The sequence below is a fragment of the Armigeres subalbatus genome, chromosome 2 (genome assembly GCF_024139115.2).
Source record: "Armigeres subalbatus isolate Guangzhou_Male chromosome 2, GZ_Asu_2, whole genome shotgun sequence".
Lineage (NCBI taxonomy): Eukaryota > Metazoa > Arthropoda > Insecta > Diptera > Culicidae > Armigeres > Armigeres subalbatus.
Window position 1 is genome coordinate 315,116,525 of NC_085140.1, and position 22,925 is coordinate 315,139,449.

The 22,925-nt window shown below is 40.6% G+C and overlaps 1 protein-coding gene across 2 annotated transcripts in view; it reads left to right on the top strand.

The window, feature by feature from the left end:
• The window catches only part of LOC134212632 (photoreceptor-specific nuclear receptor-like), a 115,716-nt gene that overhangs the window by 41,532 nt on the left and 51,259 nt on the right, over window positions 1-22,925 (top strand). For both annotated transcript variants that reach the window (XM_062690648.1, XM_062690649.1), the window contains exon 4: window positions 22,674-22,777. In XM_062690648.1, the coding sequence (XP_062546632.1) occupies window positions 22,674-22,777 (104 nt within the window). The remainder of the gene's footprint in view (window positions 1-22,673; window positions 22,778-22,925) is intronic.

Here is a 22,925-nt window from a genome sequence, read left to right on the forward strand (position 1 = left end):
TGGATTGGATTTTTTTTCAAAGATCCACTTATGTATGTTATGTGGTAGTAGCCTTGGACCGTTACTATTTTCAATATTTATCAACGGTGTATGTTGCTTAAAGCTCGATCCACTTAGTATTTGGCCGTTTCTTTCCAATTACTGCGGCGCCTCTGGTGGCCGTACCGAGAAGGAAGGAAGTCCCAACAGGACCATGAAACAGCTCCTGGTTGCCAAACATCGCGCAAGAATGCTGATCGAGCAAGTTCTGACGAAATACAATTGATGTATTTTGATGGGCGATGAAATTAATTTTAAAATTAATTTTAAATTCCCGGGATACAAGTTTTACCTTGCCAAACGGACGTGTAATGCCCCAGGAAAATTCAAATATATCTATGCAGGTAAGATCGCTCAAAAATTGATGGTATGTCAAAGTACCTGCAGTTGTGGAAAGATAACTAAAGTTTTCATCACTGGAGCGACCATAAATGGGCAAATATACAAGGAGGAGTGTCTTTAGAAGCGATTTTTGCCATCCATTCAATCACACGACTATCCGGTGTTGCTTTGGCCTGACAAGCTGCCATTACAGACGAGATGTAATGAAATGGTATGAACCGAACGATATTGGCGTTATTGAAAAAACTATCAACCCACCAAAATGCCCAAATTTTCGTCCGAACGAAAAATATTTGGCAATTAACATAGGGAAACTTGAGAAATGGTGCAAAACAATCAGAAAACCATCTTATATGGAAAAGTGTTGTGAGAAAATGGCAGATTAAGTTGACCGTTCTACTGTGCAAAAAATAACAAGTGGTATTGGGAGAAAAGCCCGAGAATTCATCCGAAATGCCAAAGAATAATTTTTCGATATTTTTTCCTTCAAAGCTTACTAAATTCCTTGTATAATAAAACGTGAACCACTTTTTTATGTCCTTTTTTGGTAAAGATATGTCTAATTTCGTGCGGCCAAATACTAAGTGGATCAAGCTTTACTTCCCGCTGGATTTCGCATTGCTTATGCAAATGATCTAAAAATGTTTATTGTCGTTCGTAAAATGGAAGATTGTATTGAGCTGCAGCACATGATTGATCTGTTTCAGAATTGGTGTCTAAGAAACCGCATGACTATAAGCGCTCATACATGTTCAGTTATATCGTTCAACCGGAAAAAAATTACCTATTATATGGGATTACGAAATATGCGGAACACAAATTGAACGGGTTACAGTCGTCTAAGACCTTGGAGTACTTCTGGATAGTAATCTTTCTTTCCGTGATCACTACTCGAGCATTATTGCTAAAGCTAACAGGAATCTGGGATTTATGCTATCAACTCGTGAATTTTCTGAACCTTTTTGCTTACGATCGCTTTACTATTCGCTCGTTCGTTCCACGCTCGAAACTGCAAGTGTGGTTTGGTGCCCATATGCTGATATCTTGATAAGGCGAATTGAAGCCATTCAAGCAAAGTTCACAAGATATGCTTCAAGATTACTACCGTGGAATGACATTGCAAATATGCCCTCGTATGAAACGCGTTGCAGTCTCCTTGCAATGGAATCATTACGAGATCGACGAGCGTCCAGTAGAGCACTTTTAGCTGGAAAACTATTGTATGCTCTGGTTGATGCCCCGTATATCCTAGATAAATTGAGCTTTAACGCTCCGTCAGTTACTTTACGACCGAGAGATCCATTGCAAACTGATTTTCGGAGAACATACTATGGACTCAACGAACCCTGCGAACGAACTGCGATAACCAGAGAATTCAACAAAGTGTACTGGCTCTGCATCTCTGCATCTGTTTTCAAGAACCGACTTAAACAGCTGCATCTTCAACCTAACTCAATCCACGTCTGAAACAGCAACAGTAAGGTGAGTTTCTGTCCATCACTTTTCAATTGTCAGAGTTTTGCTACTTGGTCTTTTTTTTCTCTCTCGGTGGACTGGAAACGCGCGACAAGTGACGACAATTATCGTACCTTGCGGACTGGATACCTGAATACTTGACCACGTTTTAATTTTAAGAAACAAAATTTTGACTATGTCTATGATTGTTTTCATTTTATGTTTGTTCCATCTATGTGAGTAAGCGAGACTTTTTTTGGATTCTATATGTTATATGTTATTGGAAAAGATATGTGGTTTTTATATTCTCTTGAGTACGTCATCAGTGACATGTTCAAAAGGACTTTTCCACATCTACGCCCTCATTAAGATCACTATCAGATGAGGTTTGAACAACAAATAAACAAAATAAACAAAATTTTCATTTTAAAAGTATTTCCTTAAGAAGAAAAAGAGACGGAAATAAAATGAAAAGATGAAAGATAGCGTGCGCTCATTCACTCTTCAAAGGCCTTTAAATTTCGGATGAAAAGTCTGTACTTATAAGTTTAAAGAACCTGTATTCAATGAAGTTTTCATTAGTAAACAATTGCTAAGAGGTTCCATACCATTCTACAAATAGAAAGTAAGTAATTGTACGCATGCTGTAGCGGAAAGATATTCTCGTGATGAGTGCGAATACAATTTGCCAACTGAGATTCCAGATACGGAATTATCATCGACACTATCAAAGTATGACAAGGTGAAAAAATCGTGCGTGAACGATTCCAAGTCGGAGTTCACTGAGGAACTCGGAGCATAATATGAATATCGAGCAGGTGATTCCAGAAGCGCTTTATTTCCACCATCGTAGAGGAAGTGCTTTGCATGCAAGTCGAACAGCCATTTTAAAAAGGTTTGACCGATGAAGAACGAACGTCAAAGTGCACAACAGAACCAACCGATCCAGGCGTAAGACGGTAAAAAAGAAGCGGCAAACTTTGCCGCCACCGGGAATGATGAAGAGCACACAAAAATGAAACGGAAAGCGAAAACATAAAGAAAAATTTACATCAACCATTAGATTACGTTTCAACCTTTCAAGAAGAAAATATTGAGCGTCCCTATGTACGAATGGATTATAGAGGACAACAAATGCATACAACTGACGGCAAGACGAAAATAGGAGCAGCATATAAAATTGCTGTAAATCGAATTGAAGTTTTTCATGACTAGTTTTCATTTTAGCTTTGATTAAAAAGTTATGGTTTATTTTGCATCAATACGAAAACATAATTACGGCTCAGCGAAGTATTATATACGACTGAGCCTAATAGATTAAACAATTTGAACAAAAAAATTTGATCCATTCGACAAAACGGCATTTTCATCATAACAATAATATCGGCCGAACGGCTCTTTCTGCCAAACGACCATTTCGGCAAAACTGCATTTTCGGCCAAATGATATATTCGGCCAAATGATCAGTTCAGTCTTATGTTCCTTCCGGTTGTGTATCGCTTTCGGCCAAATGACATTCAAGGCCAAACATGTTTTGGCCCAATAACCGTTTCGCCGCCGAGTGCGAGTAGATGGAACAGCTGTGCCGTTCTCAAGAAACACTAAAGTTCTATCAGAAGCTCAACGCATCCCGCAAAGATTTCGTACCGCGAGCCGAAATATGCAGGGATAAGGATAGGAGCATCTTGAACAGGACTGACAATAGTCATCGTTGCAGCACGAAATGCCACAGTAACGACGAGTTGTAGTGTCTTCATTGCTACCCGACACATCGTCGATGACGCGCAGGACGTTAGATTTCGTCGTGCAGCCAAATCGTCTTAACGACATTGGAAAACGAAGACTTCATACCATTATTCTCCAAACTGCAGCTGCCATGCGAAGATTTTTATTAAACCTTTAATTTAATGAATTCAAAGTAACATGTGAAGGCGTTATAAATGTTATCAATACATTTATGTTACCAAAGTATTTACTGTTTGTTTATTTGAGACGCCATTATGTTTTCAACCAGTCCGTCTATAGTGACGTGCAATCAATTATGCGAAGAAGTTACGACGGAAATCGTCATAGCTTTTGGCTGCGCGACTATCTTCGTGGTAGGCGAAGAAACCGAATAGGTGTTGCGTCGTGTAATCTTGTGACGAAAACTATATTTTTTTCGCTTCCTTCATACGACGAGAATGACTATTGTCAGCCCTGATCTTGACGAAAGAACGTGTGATGATCGAAAGGTGGAAGCAGCACTACGAGAAGCATGTAAATAGCGCTGAGAGTACAGGCAGTGAAAGTCGAGGCAGCAGAGGAGATGACTACGTCAGTTCAGCGAACGATGGAAGCCAACCAGTCCCCACCTTGAGGGAAGTTAAGGATACCATCCAACAGCTAAAGACCAATAAAGCAGCTGGTGAGGATGGTATCGAAGCTGAACTCATCAAGATGGGCCCGAAAAATGGGCACAAACTAATATTCAGAACGGGCACAAACTGAACAGCCACCGAAGGAGTGGAAGTAAGGGGTTATATGCCCCATCGAAAAGAAAGGCGACAAGCTGGATTGTGAGAACTTTCGAACGATTACCATCCTTAATGCCGCCTACAAAGTTATATCTCAGATCATATTCCGTCGTCTGTCACCATTAGGGAATGAGTTCGTGGAAAGTTATCAAGCCGGCTTCGTTGACGGCTGCTGGACAATGGATCAGATCTTTACTGTAGGGCAAATTCTTCAAAAATGCCGTGAATACCAGGTCCCAACACACCATCTGCTCATTGATTTCAAGGCGGCATACGACAGTATAGACCGCGTAGAGATATGGAAAATTATGGACAAGAACAGCTTCCCTGGGAAGCTTACCAGTCTGATCAAAGCAACGGTGGATGGTGTGCAAAGCTGTGTGATGATTTCGAGCGAACACTCGTTCGAATCGCGCCGGGGACTAAGACAAGGTGATGGACTTTCGTGCCTGTTGTTCAACATTTCGCTAGAAGGTGTCATGCGAAGAGCCGGGTGTAACAGTCGGGGTACGATTTTCAACAGATCCAGTCAATTTGTTTGTTTCACGGATGTCATGGACATCGTCGGTCGGACATTTGCAAAGGTGGCAGAAGTGTAGGGGAACAGGTGGTAAAATGAACACGTTAAGGACTTGCGTTGAATTCTGCGGGTAAAATGAACTGCGGGTAAAATGAACACTGCATGGTGGTAAAATGAACATCGCTTCTAAAACCCTTTGAAACATTTAATTTTCTTTTTTCAACTCTAGCACTGTATATATAACTAGTTAAGATTATGAGAGCCTTTTGAAAAATCTGGTATAACTTTTGAAAAGCTCTTAATTATCAATATAATAAAAAGAAGAAAAAAAGTTTTGAAATATCCAATATTTTTGAATTAAATTTACATATTCAAAATTTTGTCTTGGTTATTTGATATGGTTTGTTTCTTGAACTTCCGCTTCACAATTGCACAACATTTATCATAAATTTGTGAAAGTTTGATACAAGTGTTCATTTTACCCCCATACGTGCCTTATGATAAATAACTCTTCCTCTAACTATGCAAATTAATAATTTTACTATTTCTCTCTGCAACATCTTTGTGAAGGTTGTCCTATTTGCCGCTGTGGTTAGAACAGGTTTGAATCAATGTTATTATGAATTTATTAAGAACTAAAGCTTGCGGAAAAATGGTTAAAAATTACATCAGACCCTATGTTTACGGCCTCGTTTGATATTTTGGATAGTAATAGCTATTCGTTCGGTCTCAAAACCAAAATATTAGCTCAGGTACCTTATTTTATTTCGAGGAAAACGTGTGCATGATTAACATACGCCTAAATAGTGTTTTAATATAAATATAGCGAACTGTTCATTTTACCACCTCTTCCCCTACACCCGCTTGCAAAGTGAAGCAACAAAAGTTGGACTGGTGGTGAATGCATCGAAGACAAAGTACATGCGTGTGGGCGGAACCGAGCGCGACAGGGCCCGCCTGGGAAGCAGTGTTAAGATAGACGGGGATACCTTCGAGGTGGTCGAGGAATTCGTCTATACTGGATCCTTGCTAAGTAAGCATCCTCTGTGGAAGTCTGGCCTAATACGAGCTCCAGAAGAAACTACAACCGCACCAAATGTGTCATGTACAAGCGGCTAGTAAGACCGGTAGTCCTCTACGGACATGAAACATTGACAATGCTCGAGGAGGACTTGCAAGCACTCGGAGTATTCGAGAGACGGGTGGTTGAACCATCTTTTGTGGTGTGCAAGAAGACGGTGTGTGGCGGCGAAGAATGAATCACGAGCTCGCCCAACTCTACGGCGAACCCAGTATCCAGAAGGTAGCCAAAGCCGGAAGGGTACGATGGGCAGGGCATGTTGCAAAAATGCCGGACAGCAACCCTGCAAAGATGGTGTTCGCTTCCGATTCGGCAGGTACGAGACCTCGTGGAGCGCAGCGAGCGAGGTGGTACAAAACGACTTGGCGAGTGTGGGACGCATTCGAGGATTGAGAGCTAGCTGTGGCCTCAAACCGTGTATTGTGGCGTCAAATTGTTGATTCTGTATTATCTGTTTAGATGTAAACTAAATAAATAAATAAATAGATATAACCGTTTCGGCCACACTTCCAATTCAGCCGAATGGAATTCGGATAGACGACTTTCGAATTGATGTGTTACTAGGCCAAGTAACATTCGCCAAATGGCTTTTAGCCAAATGACCTTTAATTTGGTTTTAGGTTCAAGTTTCTGGGATTGATTTCATTTTGGAATTGGAATGCTTCTAAAATTTAACTTCTTTGGATTAATCCGATTTGATTTTATTGAGCTATAACTTTTTCCACATAATCAACGTTTCGTAGCTCCAGTTATATGGCTACTGCTTCTGCCTCATACGCAGGAGGTCGTGGGTTTAATCCCTGGTCCGTTCCATTCTCCTACTTTGTATCTTTCTCTATATTTCTCATGTTCTAGCAATCGCTAGAACTGGAAATGGACTTCCATACCGTTTCCATTACTATTCCTATACCTTCAACTTTAGTATTCTAACAGTAATCTGCTAGAATTGGAAATGAACTATAGAGCTCGTTCAATCCAATTAGAAATTCCATCAGTTGCTTTCTCCTATCTATCACATTGGCAGCTCGTTAACCAAGACGGTTCCGATGTTCCAATCATTTTTAGACGTTGTCTCTTTCGACGATTTTGCATTAAGAAATATAACATTTGAACGTACTGCCATATATTCTACAAAAACAATTCTTAAATGAACAGTCTTATCTAAAAGACGGTATTTGATAGAAACAAGACACACAATAATAGTCGCTAATTCACATTGAGTCGAATTTGCTTCAATATTTAAGAGAACAAACTACAATATTATAGGTCGGTTTTAACTTCGATGGTTTATCGGATTTGCTCTCCATGACTGATTGCTCGCACTTTGCTTCTTCAAATCCAGCTCGTTCTTAAATATTTTTTTTTCACGAAATTTGTCCTTCATAACGGTACGAAAAGTTTCAATTGGATGAAGCTCCGGCTGAAAAACAACCAGTCTAAGACCGGCCAGGCGTAGTGACATGATGTTAAATCAGGCCGTTTCTGGAGGCACTCGTCTTCGTCGATTTGTCCATTGATGGTATCCGTCGTGATGTACGGCTGGCTCATCTTACCACACCCAAATATGGCCTGCCAAACCAAAAACTTTTTGGCGAATTTGTCTACATCCTTCTATGTTATACCCTCAGGAACGTCCAACCATGATAGGCAATTGCTTTGTGTCCGTTTGGATGTAAATCTCGTCGTCCATCACGGTGCACCACGTTCCCAACAGCAACACTCTGTACAGCTTCCTTGCGCTTCCTCGCGGATCAAAAGATTCTGTCGGCGCTTGAACAGATGTTATACTTCCTGGATTAGTTATATTCGGGTTTTTTGCCCCTGTCTGGCCACCACTAGGCTGTTTGGGTTTCCTTGAATGATTTTACCACCCGTGACACCATTGAATGATGAATTCCCAGGTGTTTCCCGATCCATCTGTGGGACGTAGTCGGGTTTTCCACGACGGCGCACAACATTTTTTGGCGGATCTGCTCTAAGCTCTTGTTTCAATTCTATCTCTATAAGCACTTGATAGATTTTGATAAACTTCTGCCAATATAAACATTACACACTTAGCTAGTCTCAGTCAAAATTTCATGAATATTAACCCACTTCATATAGGGGGTCCCGTAGCGTAGTTGGCTACACGTTCGCCTTATTAGCGAATGGTCATGGGTTCGATTCCCAGCCCTTCTTCCAAACCCTAGTCAGCAATCACAAGCGCAGTCCGTACGGTGTCGGCCTCACCGACACGGTTGCCTGATGACGATTGACCAAACTGTCCTTCTCGGAGGCATTCATCCAACGTACTTCGATTAATGGCAACCAAACAATTATGTACAGCAGAGTACCACTATATTTCACGGCACAGTAGAGGTTGAGAACACAGATTGCCTATCAAATAAATGTCCAAATTAAAAAAAAAACACTTCATAAATAATATCAGCGAGTTTCCTCAACATAGTTTATTAAATGATTTGTCCATTTTCAAAACAGGTTCTGCGCATATGCACAGCCAAGTTAATTAATTAACATCATTATACACATTGCTTTGGTGTTTGAAGAAATTTAGAGGATTTAGAATCGAATTCAGATACTTTCAACCGCGGATCTTGCTCGATGAGGTATGGAAGGCCCATATGGACAACATGAGTCGATCATGATCTGCACATCATTGCACCTATCTTCCAAAATCTACCCTAAATGTTCTGGTTGCCATCGAACATATGGGTGAATTTTCACGGGATTACCAGTAGCTGCGTAGAAAAATTACATACCATAAAATATCAATTTATCATAACACCATTCATCAACCACCGTAATCTCTTGTCAAACTCCTGTTGCATAGATCGTCACTTATGCAAAGCGGAACCCTCAATTCCCACTTGTTCAATCAGAACCCGAATCGCATACCACGCAAGCAGGAAAAGATTGTAACATTCTGTTAAAAAGCAACATATTCATCCCGACTGCCGTCGTGTTTCATTTCGTATTCATGCTCACTGAATTCGGTGAATAAAAACACCAACTGGTGTCTCAGAATCCGGCGCTAGCGTCCCACCCCTAGTGGCATCACTTGCCACCAAGCCAAACACGGCAGCGCCAACCGGTGACCATATGATTCCGGTCGGATCAAACCGTGCCCTCGCTCGGCGTCTCTAAATCGCAAAGTGCATTAACTCTGGTCTACGAACAATTGAATAGCGACATCTGATAAAATTTCGCCCTAATCTCCTACCTTGCGCACCCTCCGCCCAAGAGCCAGGGGAAAGGCCATTCACTGAAATCGTTGATTAATTAGAATTTAATTTATTGAGTGGCACTCTTGCTGGCACCGGTCCGTGTCACCCTACTACGTGCGGGGTGGACACAAAAGATCGCAAAAAATCGGGAATAATCCACCTAGAGATCTCATAGTTTGTAAGTTCATGTTCTTTTAATTCCTCTTTTTTGTAACTTTATACAAATAATCCGTCCCAAATAGAAAGATCGTTTCCAGTGTCTAGTACTTGACTCGACTTGTAGCAGTTTTTAGATTAATTTAATTCTACCCAATTGTGCAAAAGATTCTCAAAAATAGTTTACTGAATTCTATAAAAAAAATCGTGAATGCCAAGTGTTCTAAACTAATTTCGTTTTTATCTATCTTCAAATTATCTTTACTTGCTGCGAAAGGTATTATTTTTAAATTTGCCTTTATTTTCTTCTGTAGAATCTATCGCCTTTCAACGCGCTTAGTTCTGCAGATAAAATAAGATTGAATGAAAAGATCAGCTCTCGTTAGGAAAGGGCCCTTTCCTGGTTCTGCTCACTCCTCACTTTTTTCCAGTCGGCGCGGCAGTGACAGAAGTGGCAGCCACGTTCCATTGTGTTATCGATTGTGTTTTGTTAAATTGATACCGGGGATTAAGTTGTAGGAATACCCAAAACGCCGAGTGCGAAAAATTTGTTTTACTTGCACTTTGACTCACTGGGACCGAGGGTTCCAAATTGCGGGTGTAAGGAGGCATAAATATTGACACAATCAAACACCGGGAGCGCAAATATTGATTTGGGCCGTGTCGTTGAGGGATATTAGTTGAGACAATGTTTTGAGAGGTTGGTTCTAATTGAAGGGTATAGCTTTGAGAACTTGGTCTTATCTTCTTGTGCAATATTTATATAGGGTTACCGGAGGTAATGTTAGCATAGGATAAAATGTTGGCTCATCACGCACATAAATCAATCATTTAGCGATGACATATCGTTTTGCTGGGAAATATTTATCATCGCCGCTTTAGAAAAGTGTATCGAGCACATTTTAGTTACACTACACTAGATTCCAGCAGAAAAAGGCTGATAAACGCAATAAACTTGCGTGGAAAATCACTTAGACATGGTTTTTTAGCAGCCATGTTTGATCGACTTAAGCAGGCAGGCTTTTTTTATTTTTTATTTTATTTTTTTATTCTGCCCAATAAAGGCATATTCTGAATGAACTTACCTATTTTCGCACATCAGATGAACGGATAACAATAACACTATGTTAGCTAAAGTATTTATTTCACAATTTCCATTAGCATAGCGACACGATTAACCAAAACTTTTTTGGACAATGTTGGGGGCACCCGTTGCCGAATAGCGGCATGCGATTTTGATTCATAGCAGCAGGAGAAAATCGAAAATCAAAACATTCCTAACGATAACCCGACGAAAATAACTCGAATATATTGACATTTGCTCATATAATAATCCGATGATATAATGGACCAGGATCACTTATTCTATTCGAAGAGCTTTAAAGATCGTTTCATGCGGATAGTTTTTAGTCTAATTATTTCATCATAATTCAGATAATTCGCTTGCAAAAAGTATTTGATCTGAAATATGGTATGGGAGAAGCGTTTTGTTTTACTCAGGAAGTTGCAACACGTGAGAGTGTTGAGAGGATTCACAACAGCTGATCGATATAGAGAGGAGTGGTGTTAGACGCGCTTACTAAACTAAAACCATCAATGTATGCCGGGTCAAAATAAGCATCAAATCATTGTAATTATGTATCTGGACGTAATAATATCAGATAGGAGGCAGAGTTCTAGCTGTTCATGCAAAATAATAAGCAAGTAATTGTCTAAAAAAATCAGAAGGGTTATGTACAAGACACAACCGCCCAACGTAAACTACGTAAGACAGTTTGTTCATTGAGGATTGTAGTGCCATCATACATGAATATTTTTAGAAAATTCATTTGATTACTTATGCCACTGGTTTCGAACAAAACTAGCGTATCTTAAGATATGAAAATTTGTTGGATACGACAATTGTTTAAAAAATTTACTGTGAAAAGCAAAATTTATTCATCAGTGGTAATGATGCCTTTCTTGGATCCGAATTGCCTACATTTGGTTTTTGAAGCATTTGATGAAATATTTCAATAGAAATATTTTCCGTTTGCATCTTTTATTATTCAGAAACATTCCAATCATATGCATATCTTGTTTTTCGTGCATCACTAGAAATCATAAAATGTCAATCATGTACCAAAACCCAATTAATTTGGTGGTGATGCGCGCGAGTAGTAAACGTTGCGGACAGGAAAAGAGGGTGTGTTATTACAATCTAACTCCCACTGTCTGGCAGTGTCACAAGTGTTGGTAAAATCTCAAAATCTCAAATCTCATCGGCGATTCAAACCATGCGTGAGTCAAATCCCATCAGAATCATGGCCCAGAGATTTGCTCATGATTCGAATCACAATTTGCATCATTGCATGATATTTACGTGTTCTTCATTGTTGAATGCATTGAATGCATCTTCTAAAACAATGGCTAACATACGCCTCGATTGCATTTTGACGCTTTTTAAAACGAAATCATATTTCGGTGAGTGAGCGACGCGATGCGCTTCTGGCCGAGAAACTCAAGCTGCGATGCTCCCCTGCAGAATCGCAGGTGAGTTTGCTCGTGCATGAAACCTCGATGATTCAGATTTGAGTATGATTCTACCAACACTGAGTGTCACTATGGATAAAATATTCGTGCAACCATTTTATTAATATCATTGCAAGACTTTTGAATCAGGGATCAAGAAGGTGATAACTCTATTGTAACTCATATAGCCCGTTTCAAGAACGTATGCGTTCCGAAGCTTTTGTCGTGTACAATAAGTACCGCATGATTCATTCCTGTAATAACACTTCCTGAATCAAAGTTAAATCCTTCTGATTCAGGCGCGCATTTAATTGGACAAAATATTATTAGGCCGATATAAATATCTTTTAAAATAAGCCCCCCCCCCTTCGGATTGTTTTGCTTAAAAATAACAATTTGAGGGGCAACAAAAAAAATTCAGGTAAATTTTGAGAATTTGCAAAACATTCTTTAACAAATCCGAGGAGTTTTCATTCAATTTTTTTTAACATTTTTATATTTATTTTTTAGTAGCAGACCCGACGAACTTTATTTTGTCTAAAATTGATTTATTCTCTGATTAGTTCTCGAGTTATGCAGAAATTTTTGGTTCATTTGTATGGGAGCCCCTCTTTCCTCCACACGCCAGATTTGGTTCCATTTGCTTGATCTCGAGTTATGCAGAGTGTATGTAATCAAGAGTGGCGACATGTGCCGCATTTGACAGGTCTCCTGCTCGTTTGGAACACGATTTTGTATGGGAATGACAGATGAATTCTGTTCCAATTCTGACAGTGTCGCCACTCTTGATTACATACACTCTGGAGTTATGATGAAATTGGTGTTTCATTTGTATAGTAGCCAGGTTTCAAAGAGGAGAGAGGTCTCGAACCATCTTAAGAACTTTCCTCGGCCCCAAAGACCTCTGCATTCAAATTTTCACGCCGCTCGATTCAGTAGAAGAAGAAGAAGATTACCCCCTCCCACTTGACTTTGCAGAGAGTCGGAGGCCAGTAGACCTTGACCTTGCGTAGACCATAATCTTCTACACGCTTGAAATCAATAACACAGAGATGTGTTTGCATCACACAAAACGGACCTAATGCGGAACATCCCCTAGATGAGCGATAGTTACACAGCCACAAAAATAGCTCGTGTGGTTTTATTGAAGCTTGAATTTCAATATTTTAAACAGTATTTGGTTCCTCATGAAACAAGGAATCTGTACAAACGTTTACATGTTGAAAAGGACCGTTATCACGACCGTACGAGGCATTTTTGTGCCTGTGTAACTGTCGCTCATCTAGGGGATGTTCCACATTAGGTCCGTTTTGTGTGATGAAAACACATCTCTGTGTTATTGATTTTAAGCGTGTATATAATAAAAATGAGATGAGATTTCCTTCCTGGCGATTTAACTCGCGAACGGCTTGATCGATTTGCAAGATTTTTTCCCTAATCGATTCGTTTTGGGATCCACAAGGTTTGTATATACAAAAAGTTGGTGAATTTAACGGGGAAATGTAAAAATCATTAGAATACTATTTTGGGTCAGCTGTTGAGGAAAACAAAACAAACGGACGAAAAATGATCAAGAGTGCGGTGCTGCAAATAGTTCATTGTGACATTTTCAACATCCGGACAAAGCTGGATTTGTTTCGCAAGTTTTTAATAAATATGTGTAACGGCCTTATTAGTTTTCAATTTGCAAAAAAATGCTCGACATTTTTCCAAAGTCGTTTTTAACTATAAACATGTTTATGCAATTAAATTGCGATGATTGCATTACTAGCAAGGGCTTTGGCATTGATAACAATTGAACGTCTCATGCCTGCACAAACATGCCCCTATCTGCATCACTTTTTATACAATGCACTACATTACGCATTTTCGTTACATTTGTTTCGACCGCGGTCACTGGTCCGGCTCCTTTGTTCTACTTTTTGTGCGAAACACCGCACAAAAAGCAAAGTCCAAAAGCCAACTGCACTGAACGGCGACGACCGAAACGTGACTCTTGCGGGCAAGAAAAGAGGGTGCTGCCAAAATGATCCGATACCCTATTTTAACGTCCTAACCCAAAGTTTCAATATAATTGACAAATTGGTAGAGAATTTCCGCGTAGATTGATATATAAATCTCAAAAATCCATCGGAAGATAAAGACGCTATTTAAGTTCTATATCTTACACGATTTCGTGAAGGTTTCGATTTTGAAACTTTTCTTTCGTCCACCTGTATCCGAGTCTTCCCCTTAGACGTAGTTTACGTCAAAAAAAGTTTACAATTGAATTTCTCCGTTGGTGCGTTTTTGCGGCATTCCCACCTAACGCATTGTTTACGTTTTGGGAAAAAAAAAACTCTCGAGAGCATCGCTCCACGAGAGCACGTATTTTGATTTTCTGCTTTTGTTTGCATGCTGTCTTTGTTCAACGTAAGTAAAATTGCAACCAACCAAATAGCAACCCATCTTTATCTTTCGTATGTTCCTGTATGTTCGAAATCAGCAGCCGCTTATCCCAAGTGGGCTGAAAACAGCATCCACTAATAGAGCCAATATTGGGAAAATTAGCCAAAGTTTTATCCATTTCGCTTGACACTTTTGATGGCTTAAATAAGAAATTGCGGGCAATTATCGTTGTTTTTCACTACCTGGTGCAACAACCAAAAGTAGGCAAGTCGCCTGATGGCATAATATTGTTTAGAGCTCCAATGTATGCTGATGTACAACAATAAATATGCTCAACCACAGCATAATATGCTAAGGTTTGAGCCATATACCCTATGAACTGAAAAACCTACATTTTAAATAATTGTTCCGATTCATGATTCATGGAATTTAAGCTAGTTCAAGGACTTTCATTAATTTTCAATATTGGCCAGTTTATTTGAATTATTTTTCTTGCATTCAAACAGATAATACTGAATCAACAATTTGACGTCACAATACACGGTTCGAGACTAAATCCCTCCATCCTCGGTTGCACTTCAAGCTCGTCAAGTCGTTCTGTACATAGTCCAACTTATGCGGGACGAGGCTCTCCTTAGCCGTATGGGCTGCGGATCCGATGACTAACGAGGGTTTGGTGGAGGGGCTGGGAATCGAATCCATGACCATCCGCTTGTAAGGCGAACGTGTAGCCAACTACGCTACGGGACCCCCTGTTCCATCTCCTCGCACCACACTTCTTCCAGTCGCTTCGTCGACTTCGTTCCACAAACCCGATCTTGCTCTACAATGCGTCGTTAATTGCTGCTTCAACTGTCCTCCGGCAGTCCTCAAAATGGCCCCATCGAGCTTACCCTCTTCCGGCAACGCTGTTTCGAGTTGCTGCGCGAGATCCGGCCTTTGATCCTCAACCTCTACATTCTTTCATTGATCGGCATTGAATACTAAATAATCATCCTACTTGGTTGGCATTGTATAAAATACATGTGAGAGAGTTAGTTTTGCAAATGTATTGCGAGAGTTCGGCTACGTGCCACGGTGCCCCCAGACGCGAATATTATCGCACTTTCATGAACCTCCGTGGTTTTCTCACGAAAAGAAAGCTTAGAGCACCAGGAAAAGGATACAGGGTGTTTTAAAATCTTTCATCGGTGAAATTTTGAAAACGCCCAATTTTAAAATTGTATGGTTTTTCCCATATACATATACAAGTTTGCTGCAAAATAGAAATAAATATATAGTGCTTTTTTTCGATAGTAATTGAATCAAGTATTGTTAAAATGCCAGTAGCAATACGAAATCTTCCAAATAGATGAATGTTCTTCGACATTCGGGAAATGTGTCCAGCCCACGTAGGTCTGTCATACATTAAGATTGGTCGAACTATACATCTAATGGAACAACAGTACAGAACACGTAAGTTTTCGCTCTAAAATGAGCGTTTAAGTTTAAAGAGCTGAGCAGAATGGATACGTTTGCGTGCGTTTTGACAGCTTTGCCATGGGAAAACTGTCAAAACGCACGCAAACGTATCCATTCTGCTCAGCTCTTAAGAATGATTGAAATGCGATATTTTCAATGTTAAACAATATAACTTGCTAAGTTTACCGTGTACCGATTGCATAGGTATTGAGTCTTCTGCTAGATTTTTGTAGCCAGTGATTTGTTTTTATTATAATCATACAATTATACATATCTGTGCTCAGGCTTTGACAATTGTTGATGCATTAGGAAAGCGAATATTTTATGCTTGTATTAATTTATTATGTTTACATGTGACACTTTTCTTTAAATACCTATTATCCAATAAAATTCGTAGGAGTTCCTCCGGAAGTTCCTCCAGGAATTCCTCCGGACGTTCCTCCAGGAATTCCTCCGTACGTTCCTCCAGGAATTCCTCCGGAAGTTCCTCCAGGAATTCCTCCGGAAGTTCCTCCAGGAATCCCTCGGAAGTTCCTCCAGGAATTCCTCCGGAAGTTCCTCCAGGAACTCCTCTGGAAGTTCCTCCAGGAATTCCTCCGGAAGTTCCTCCAGGAATTACTTCGGAAGTTCCTCCAGGAATTCCTCCGGAAGTTCCTCCAGGAATTTGTCCGGAAGTTCCTCCAGGAATCACTTCGGAAGCTCCTCCATGAATTCCCCATGAATACTTCCAGATGTTTTTTTTTCAAGAAATCCACGAGAGGTCCTGTAACTTTTCAAATAATTACTCATATAATTTCTCCTGGAATTCTCTCTGGAGTTCCTCCGAAGACTCCTCCAAGAACGCTTCATAAATTACTTCGCAAACTCTACAGAAATTACTACGAGATCTCTTCAGATAATACTTCTGAATTCCTTTTAAAATTCCCATGGAATTCTTCCGGAAAATTGTCCAGGAAATCTTGAAGAGCTTCTTATTGAAATAAAATTGCGAAGAAAACCTTACTCGCTTTCCTCTTATTTCTTCAAGAATTCTCCAAAAATTCTTTCAAGAATACCTACAAGAATATCCGCGAAAATTCCTTCAAGAACTCTTTCAGAAATATCTCTAGTTCTTCTGGAATTTTTCCTAGAGAATTCTTGAAGGAACTGCTGAAAAATACTCTTTCTTGAAGAATTTACGACAAAATTTTTGTGGGAATATCCAAAAACGTTCATAAAACATGTTGATGATCAATGTATGAAGTATTTCTGGAAAAATTTGCTGATTTGAAACACAGAAATTTATATAAAACTCAGAAGTTCTGAAATATTTTCAGACTGAAATATTCTTTGAACTCCTGAAGAATAATTCCCTTATTTTTTGAATTGTTAAATGTCATGTACATGTTGTTTGAACAAATATTCTTTTGTTTGACCGAGCATACGTTGTACAACAAGGGATCTATTGGTTCCCCAACAAACAATTCAGGCTGAATCAGCTACTTTTTTACCTGAAAAAGCCTTAAAATAGGCTGAAAAATTAAATAATTTATCAACTTTCAATTTTATTGGGTCACACACTTAATGTTTTCTTCGGGATCCCAGCTAAGTGTTAAACTTTTACCGAGGTTCGCACACCCGTGTCCCAGAAAAAACATGTTTTTGTTGAGATTCCTGTATAAGTAGCTGAAAATCAACAAATAATTTACCGAAAATCAGCTTACAAACGTCATTTTCGCCGGAATAAAAAATATATTTTAATGGTGCACGGCTATGCGGATATTTCCAGCTGCTTACACTGGAGGGTCACTTCCGCACCCAACGACCTGACCTGAGCGCCGTCACCCAAGACCTCCTGGGCAAGCTTTTTGTAAGCCACCCCGCTGGATTGCGCGCCACGCTTCAGTACCAAGATCATTTCACCGTTCTTAGTACGTCTAACGCTGCGCACATCCTGGCCCAGGGCCGATAGGCTATCGGCCGCTCGCAGCGATTGCAGGACATCGGCGTATTTGTCCTTGTCGGTTTTCACCATCACCATCTGTCTCTCACCTTCTTCGTAGGTCGAGGGGTGTTTGACTTACGCACCCTACTGACCAGTTGCCAAGGATTCGCATCCCCTTCGACGAGTACCGATGGCTGGCTGGGGCCAGCTTGTGGCTCAGCAACTTGTGCCTGGCTAGTGCCTTTTGCCTTCTTGGGCACACGACCTTCAGGCTCCAGTGCACCATCTAGGCGACGCTTCGCCTTAATGGTAGCGCGTTTGGGTCGCTTCGAACTTGGCGTTTTCTTGCCCTCACTGGCCGTAAGGGCGGTCGCCTCTTTCACCGCAGTAACACCGCTAGGGGAGGAGAGGGCCTTGGTCTGCGTACCTTTGGCTACCTTCTCTGCTGCCGCTACACGCCTGATATAAGCGTCTTGTTCTTGTCTTGCGACACGAACAGCTTGCCGGAGCACCAACAGGCTCTGCTTAAGCTCCTTGTTGGTGTTCTGCCTGCCGCTTACGAACTCGATGATCTCGTCGAGTTGCTCGGCCACCACCCGTATCCCTGGTCTTGGCTCGTCAGGCGTGCAGGCAGGGCTACTCCCACCACCACTGGAGACTCTTCGGTACTGCCAATAGCAGCAGCCGTTACTCCACTCGCCCCCTCTTTAATAGGGGACCTCGCTAGACCCCTTTTGGCAAAGGGGTCCGTCACCTCCAACTCCAAAGACTGATTACGTTCAATGCTCATTGCTGTATGGGTCCCCCTTGCGGCTACCGCCGAATCCTACTGGAGTAGTCGCCTTTAGTGATCCCATGGTTATCTATGCCTGCCTTGTGGCAAGCAGGGAGGCCATGCGATAGTTGACACTTGCGTGTTCAGAGCCATATCAGCGCAAGTCAGGAAAGGGCATCTGAGCCTACTCCCACCCAGTAGGCAAAACTGGATGGCAGGATTGGGCAGCGTGCTACAAGGCCCGCCACGGTTTTATGGGACGGAAGACAGCCTAGCCATTAGCCCACTCGCCGTTTCGAGTCGGTGTCACCCGGCCCTACTAAGAGAGTAGAATGTCAGACTGCTAGCCCTCGCTTCACAACATAACTATATCCAAATACAAGTCCAATAAACGTATCCAGGATGCCATAATCAGGGTCTTACTGGTATCAACCCTGATGTGCCAGTAGCACTCCCTGGGCTTGTGCTTTTGAAGCGGCACACAGTCGCTTTGATAGAGTCTTGTGGTTTTTTGGGAGGGATTTTAGCAGAGCCCACTGCTAAATCCCACCACGCCCTAGGCAGTTCTCCCTGACTCACAGACAGCTGGGGAGGGGTCGTCAAGCCCTTGGACATGGTCCCTGCTGCCCCCTAAGCACCTGTCTAGCGTATTGGTTTCGTAGATCAGCCCCACCGAAGGGAGCGGTTACCCACCAATACCTTTTCCGAACTAAATCTATCACATGCTGTGCAAATGAATAAATCAGACATAGTAGTTAATTTCCACTCCGTGTGGCTTAATACCCGGAACATAGGCGATTAACTTTGAATGAATCAAATTTCGAAACTAATCTAACATCCATTTAGGGGAAACTGGGGTAATATGCACCCCCGGGGCAAAACGACCCTTTGACGTTTTGGTGATGTTTCCGGCAGTGTCTGACACACCACCAAAAATGCCAAAAGGTCGGTGCATTTTACCCCAGTTTACCCTACTAAAAAATCTTCTATCGAACCATGTTCTAGCCCCAGATTTAAATCCAGATCATGACTCAAATTCAAATCTTTACACAGATCCGTGTTCGAATCCTGACGCTAATCGAAGAAATTACGCTAATTTCCGAATCAAAATCTCAAGTCCAAATTGATTGAAAATACATAGATTCAAATCCACGATTGAATCCAAATCTCAAACTGATGTTTCAGTTTCAGATACAAATCATTATCCGATCACGAATCGAAACATGAACTTTGAGCACGTTACAATCTGTATTCTAATGGTTGGTTGTTTTCCAAAGTGGAAGTCAAATTCAAGCCTAAATATATTTTAATTTCCAAATCCCAATCCATTAAATACCATATCCAAATTTCATTCAAATCAATATGAAAAATGTGATTAAAACATGAATCTAATCCAATAACATTTCATGTGCGAATTGAAATGCATACATACATTCAAGTTTCAATCCAAAACCTGATAACAATACTTCCGATAACGAAATCAATATTTCAAAACTGGAACCAGATTGAATTAGGAATTCAAATTCCTAATAACTAAGTCAATTGGATGCAGAACACAAAACCGATAGCAAAACTAAATACAACATCAAATCCTAAACAATAAGTTACCCCACATTTGATTTTGAATCCATATCCAAAGAAAGCAAGAAACCCAATCTTAGTCTAGAAATTTGAACTTAGATTCAGATTACAATCACATTTAAATTTAGTTCGAAATAAAGAGTGTGGTTAAAATCCGAATCCGATTAAAAATCTAAAATCACCTCCTTATTAAATCCAAAAGAGAATCTTGATTCAAAGGTAAATACAAATCCGAATCCAAATTAGATCTTCGATTCAGTTCAAGATTCGAATCCTGATCTAAATCTGATTCCGAATCCAAATCCAATTTGAAATATGAATCCAAATGTAATTCTGTAATCCCTTTCAGATCCGGATACATCTTCAAATTCAAGCCTTAATTTAAATCCAGATCCAATTCTAAATATGAATTCTGATTCTCATCTTAATTAAGTTTCAAATCTGACCCAAATTCGATTTCAAGGCCAAATCCAAATACAGACCTAAGTCTAAAACTGAATACTGTTTCTAATTCAATTCCGAATTCCAAACCCCAACCAAATCCAAACAGAAACTTGATTTCAAATCCAAATCCATATTCAATCTAGAATCTTAATGCAAATCCAGCTCCAAATTTGAAACAAAAATTTAAACCACACTTAATCAAACTTCCTAATCAAATAATGATAAGAAACATTATTATTGTCTTTATTTGAGAGGCTTTCAGGTCTTAGTCGGCTCACCTCTGGAATAAGGAATATGTTTGTCATAGAGACTTACATAGAAGAAAGGAAACCAACATGGTTAAATAAACTTAAAGATATGAAACGGTTTCCTTCCCAAGTTTTATTTTCAAGCAACCTTCGTTTGGTATTCGAAATATAATTTCCAATGTGATGTGATCTGATTTTGTGGCCTTTGTGTCTCCAATCTACATTTCCATTAAAAAAAATCTATACACCCCAAACTCGTTTGACTCTTTCGCATACTTTATTGAATTTGAATGAAAATGGTGTCTGCGCCTTGGCACGGAACGAAAGCAGAGTGGTTTCCGTTCCCATTCCGCACGCTTCCCCCCTCCTTATACGGTTCGTATCCACCCGGGGATGATGGCGGCGCATCACAAAACATGGCGTCCTCGTCGTCGTCGATAACAATGGCGTGCTGTTTCTCCGAGTCAATCCGATTCAATCAACGCCAGTGCCAAAAGTAGCACCACCATTCACCAAGCCCCATGTCTGGCAACGAACGAACGACATTCTAATGCGCCCGCCGCCGCCGGATGGATGGAACGAACTTGTGCCGGAGGAGAGGAACAAATGATTTGAACTTGTAGCGTTTGGATGATGCTCTCTGTTGTTCCCTTCCAAAGTTCAGAACGTGGTTTGGCTCCGGTTCCGATCTGTGCCGATTGCCGTATACACTTCAATTCCAATTAACGTCGTCGTTCTGCCTGCCGAGCTCAGATGGATGGTGATGGTGGTTTCTGGCTTTGCTATAGAGCTGAGTCGGGGCTCTGTATGGCTCCTCGATTTTTGTGCGAGTGTTTGTGCATTGATTTTCCTCGTACCCTTCTTGCTTTGATAGGATTTGGAGAATTCGCCACCACCGCCAACTATGGACCGTACTTCGAGATTTTGCCATATTTCTACGAATTGGTATGGTGTTTACTGACCAAAATACGACACCAAGAATTTAAATTCCTCACAAATATTTCAACTGAAAAACTGATTGTTAACTAAATTTCAGATTTTCAGTGAGTTTAAACAGATGAACAAATGCGTGAATTTTGTGTAAACCAATTTCACTGAAATAACTGACCTATAAATAGGTATTTTATTCAAGGAAAATTTTCCCAACAATTATTACATGATGGTGTCTTGCTTCGATCTGGATTCTTTTGTCTTAACTATATTGTTCTAAATTCCAAAGATTAAATCAAATTCCGCTCGTTTGAAACATGCTCCAACAATTTGTTTCCCGTGTGACCCACTGTCAGTCCTGTCATCGAATGGTCCGGCCAAGCGCCATAAAAGAGGGGTCGCGGTGGCCAGCAAACCGAAAATCGACCGATATCAGCAAAAAGGTTCGCTTTGAATCGCATACCCTCGACTGGCTGACTACTGACTGACAGGGCAAAAAGACTAAAGAACAAATACGAGAAAGAGAAAATTAAACCAAAATGCAAAAGGATGATCCGGTATTAAAAATCTATTCAATTGAGGATCGCCCCTTCGTTCGCGTACGCTCCGCTGTCTGTCTCGTCGCGTCGATGAGTTTAGGATGAGTTCAAGTAGCGGTGTGCTGGTGTTCTGTTCCGCTGCTTTTCGTTGGTTCCGACGGTTCGGTCGGCGACGGCTTTTCAGTTGATGATTCCGGTCCTTTTCCGCCGACAACGACGACCGACGGTGGATGCTTGAACTTACCTATCTCTATCTCATTTAGCTTTTGCCAAGCGAATCCTTGGCGTTTTAATGCATATGGCAGAATTTTCTAACTTCTGTCACTTTGATGATTTGCGTTGAAGAGACTACCGGCGAGGCGGCAAAGATGGTGGTGTGGGATTACGTGGAATGAAATTTGTGCTGAGGGCGTGCAATCCAATTATGCCGAGTTTTCGGCTTGACAATTGTAATCCTGGTTTCAATTTAATAATGCACATTCTTACTTGTAGGGTGGTGGAAAAGTGTACTAAAGTAATGTAAATTTTCCTTGTTTCAGGTGCCAGGCTGGAACCGGTAACTGTACAGTAGACAAAGCACACCGGAACCAATGTCAAGCGTGTCGATTGAAGAAGTGTCTTAATATGGGAATGAATAAAGATGGTACGTATTCAAATGTTAACGAGTTAATATTGATCTGTTCTTAGTAATCATTGGCTTGTGAATCACTCATACAACAAAATACTTGTAAAGATATCCATCAACATCACTTAAGTTTAACCATCTAGTTTGATTTTTCCATATAGATTAT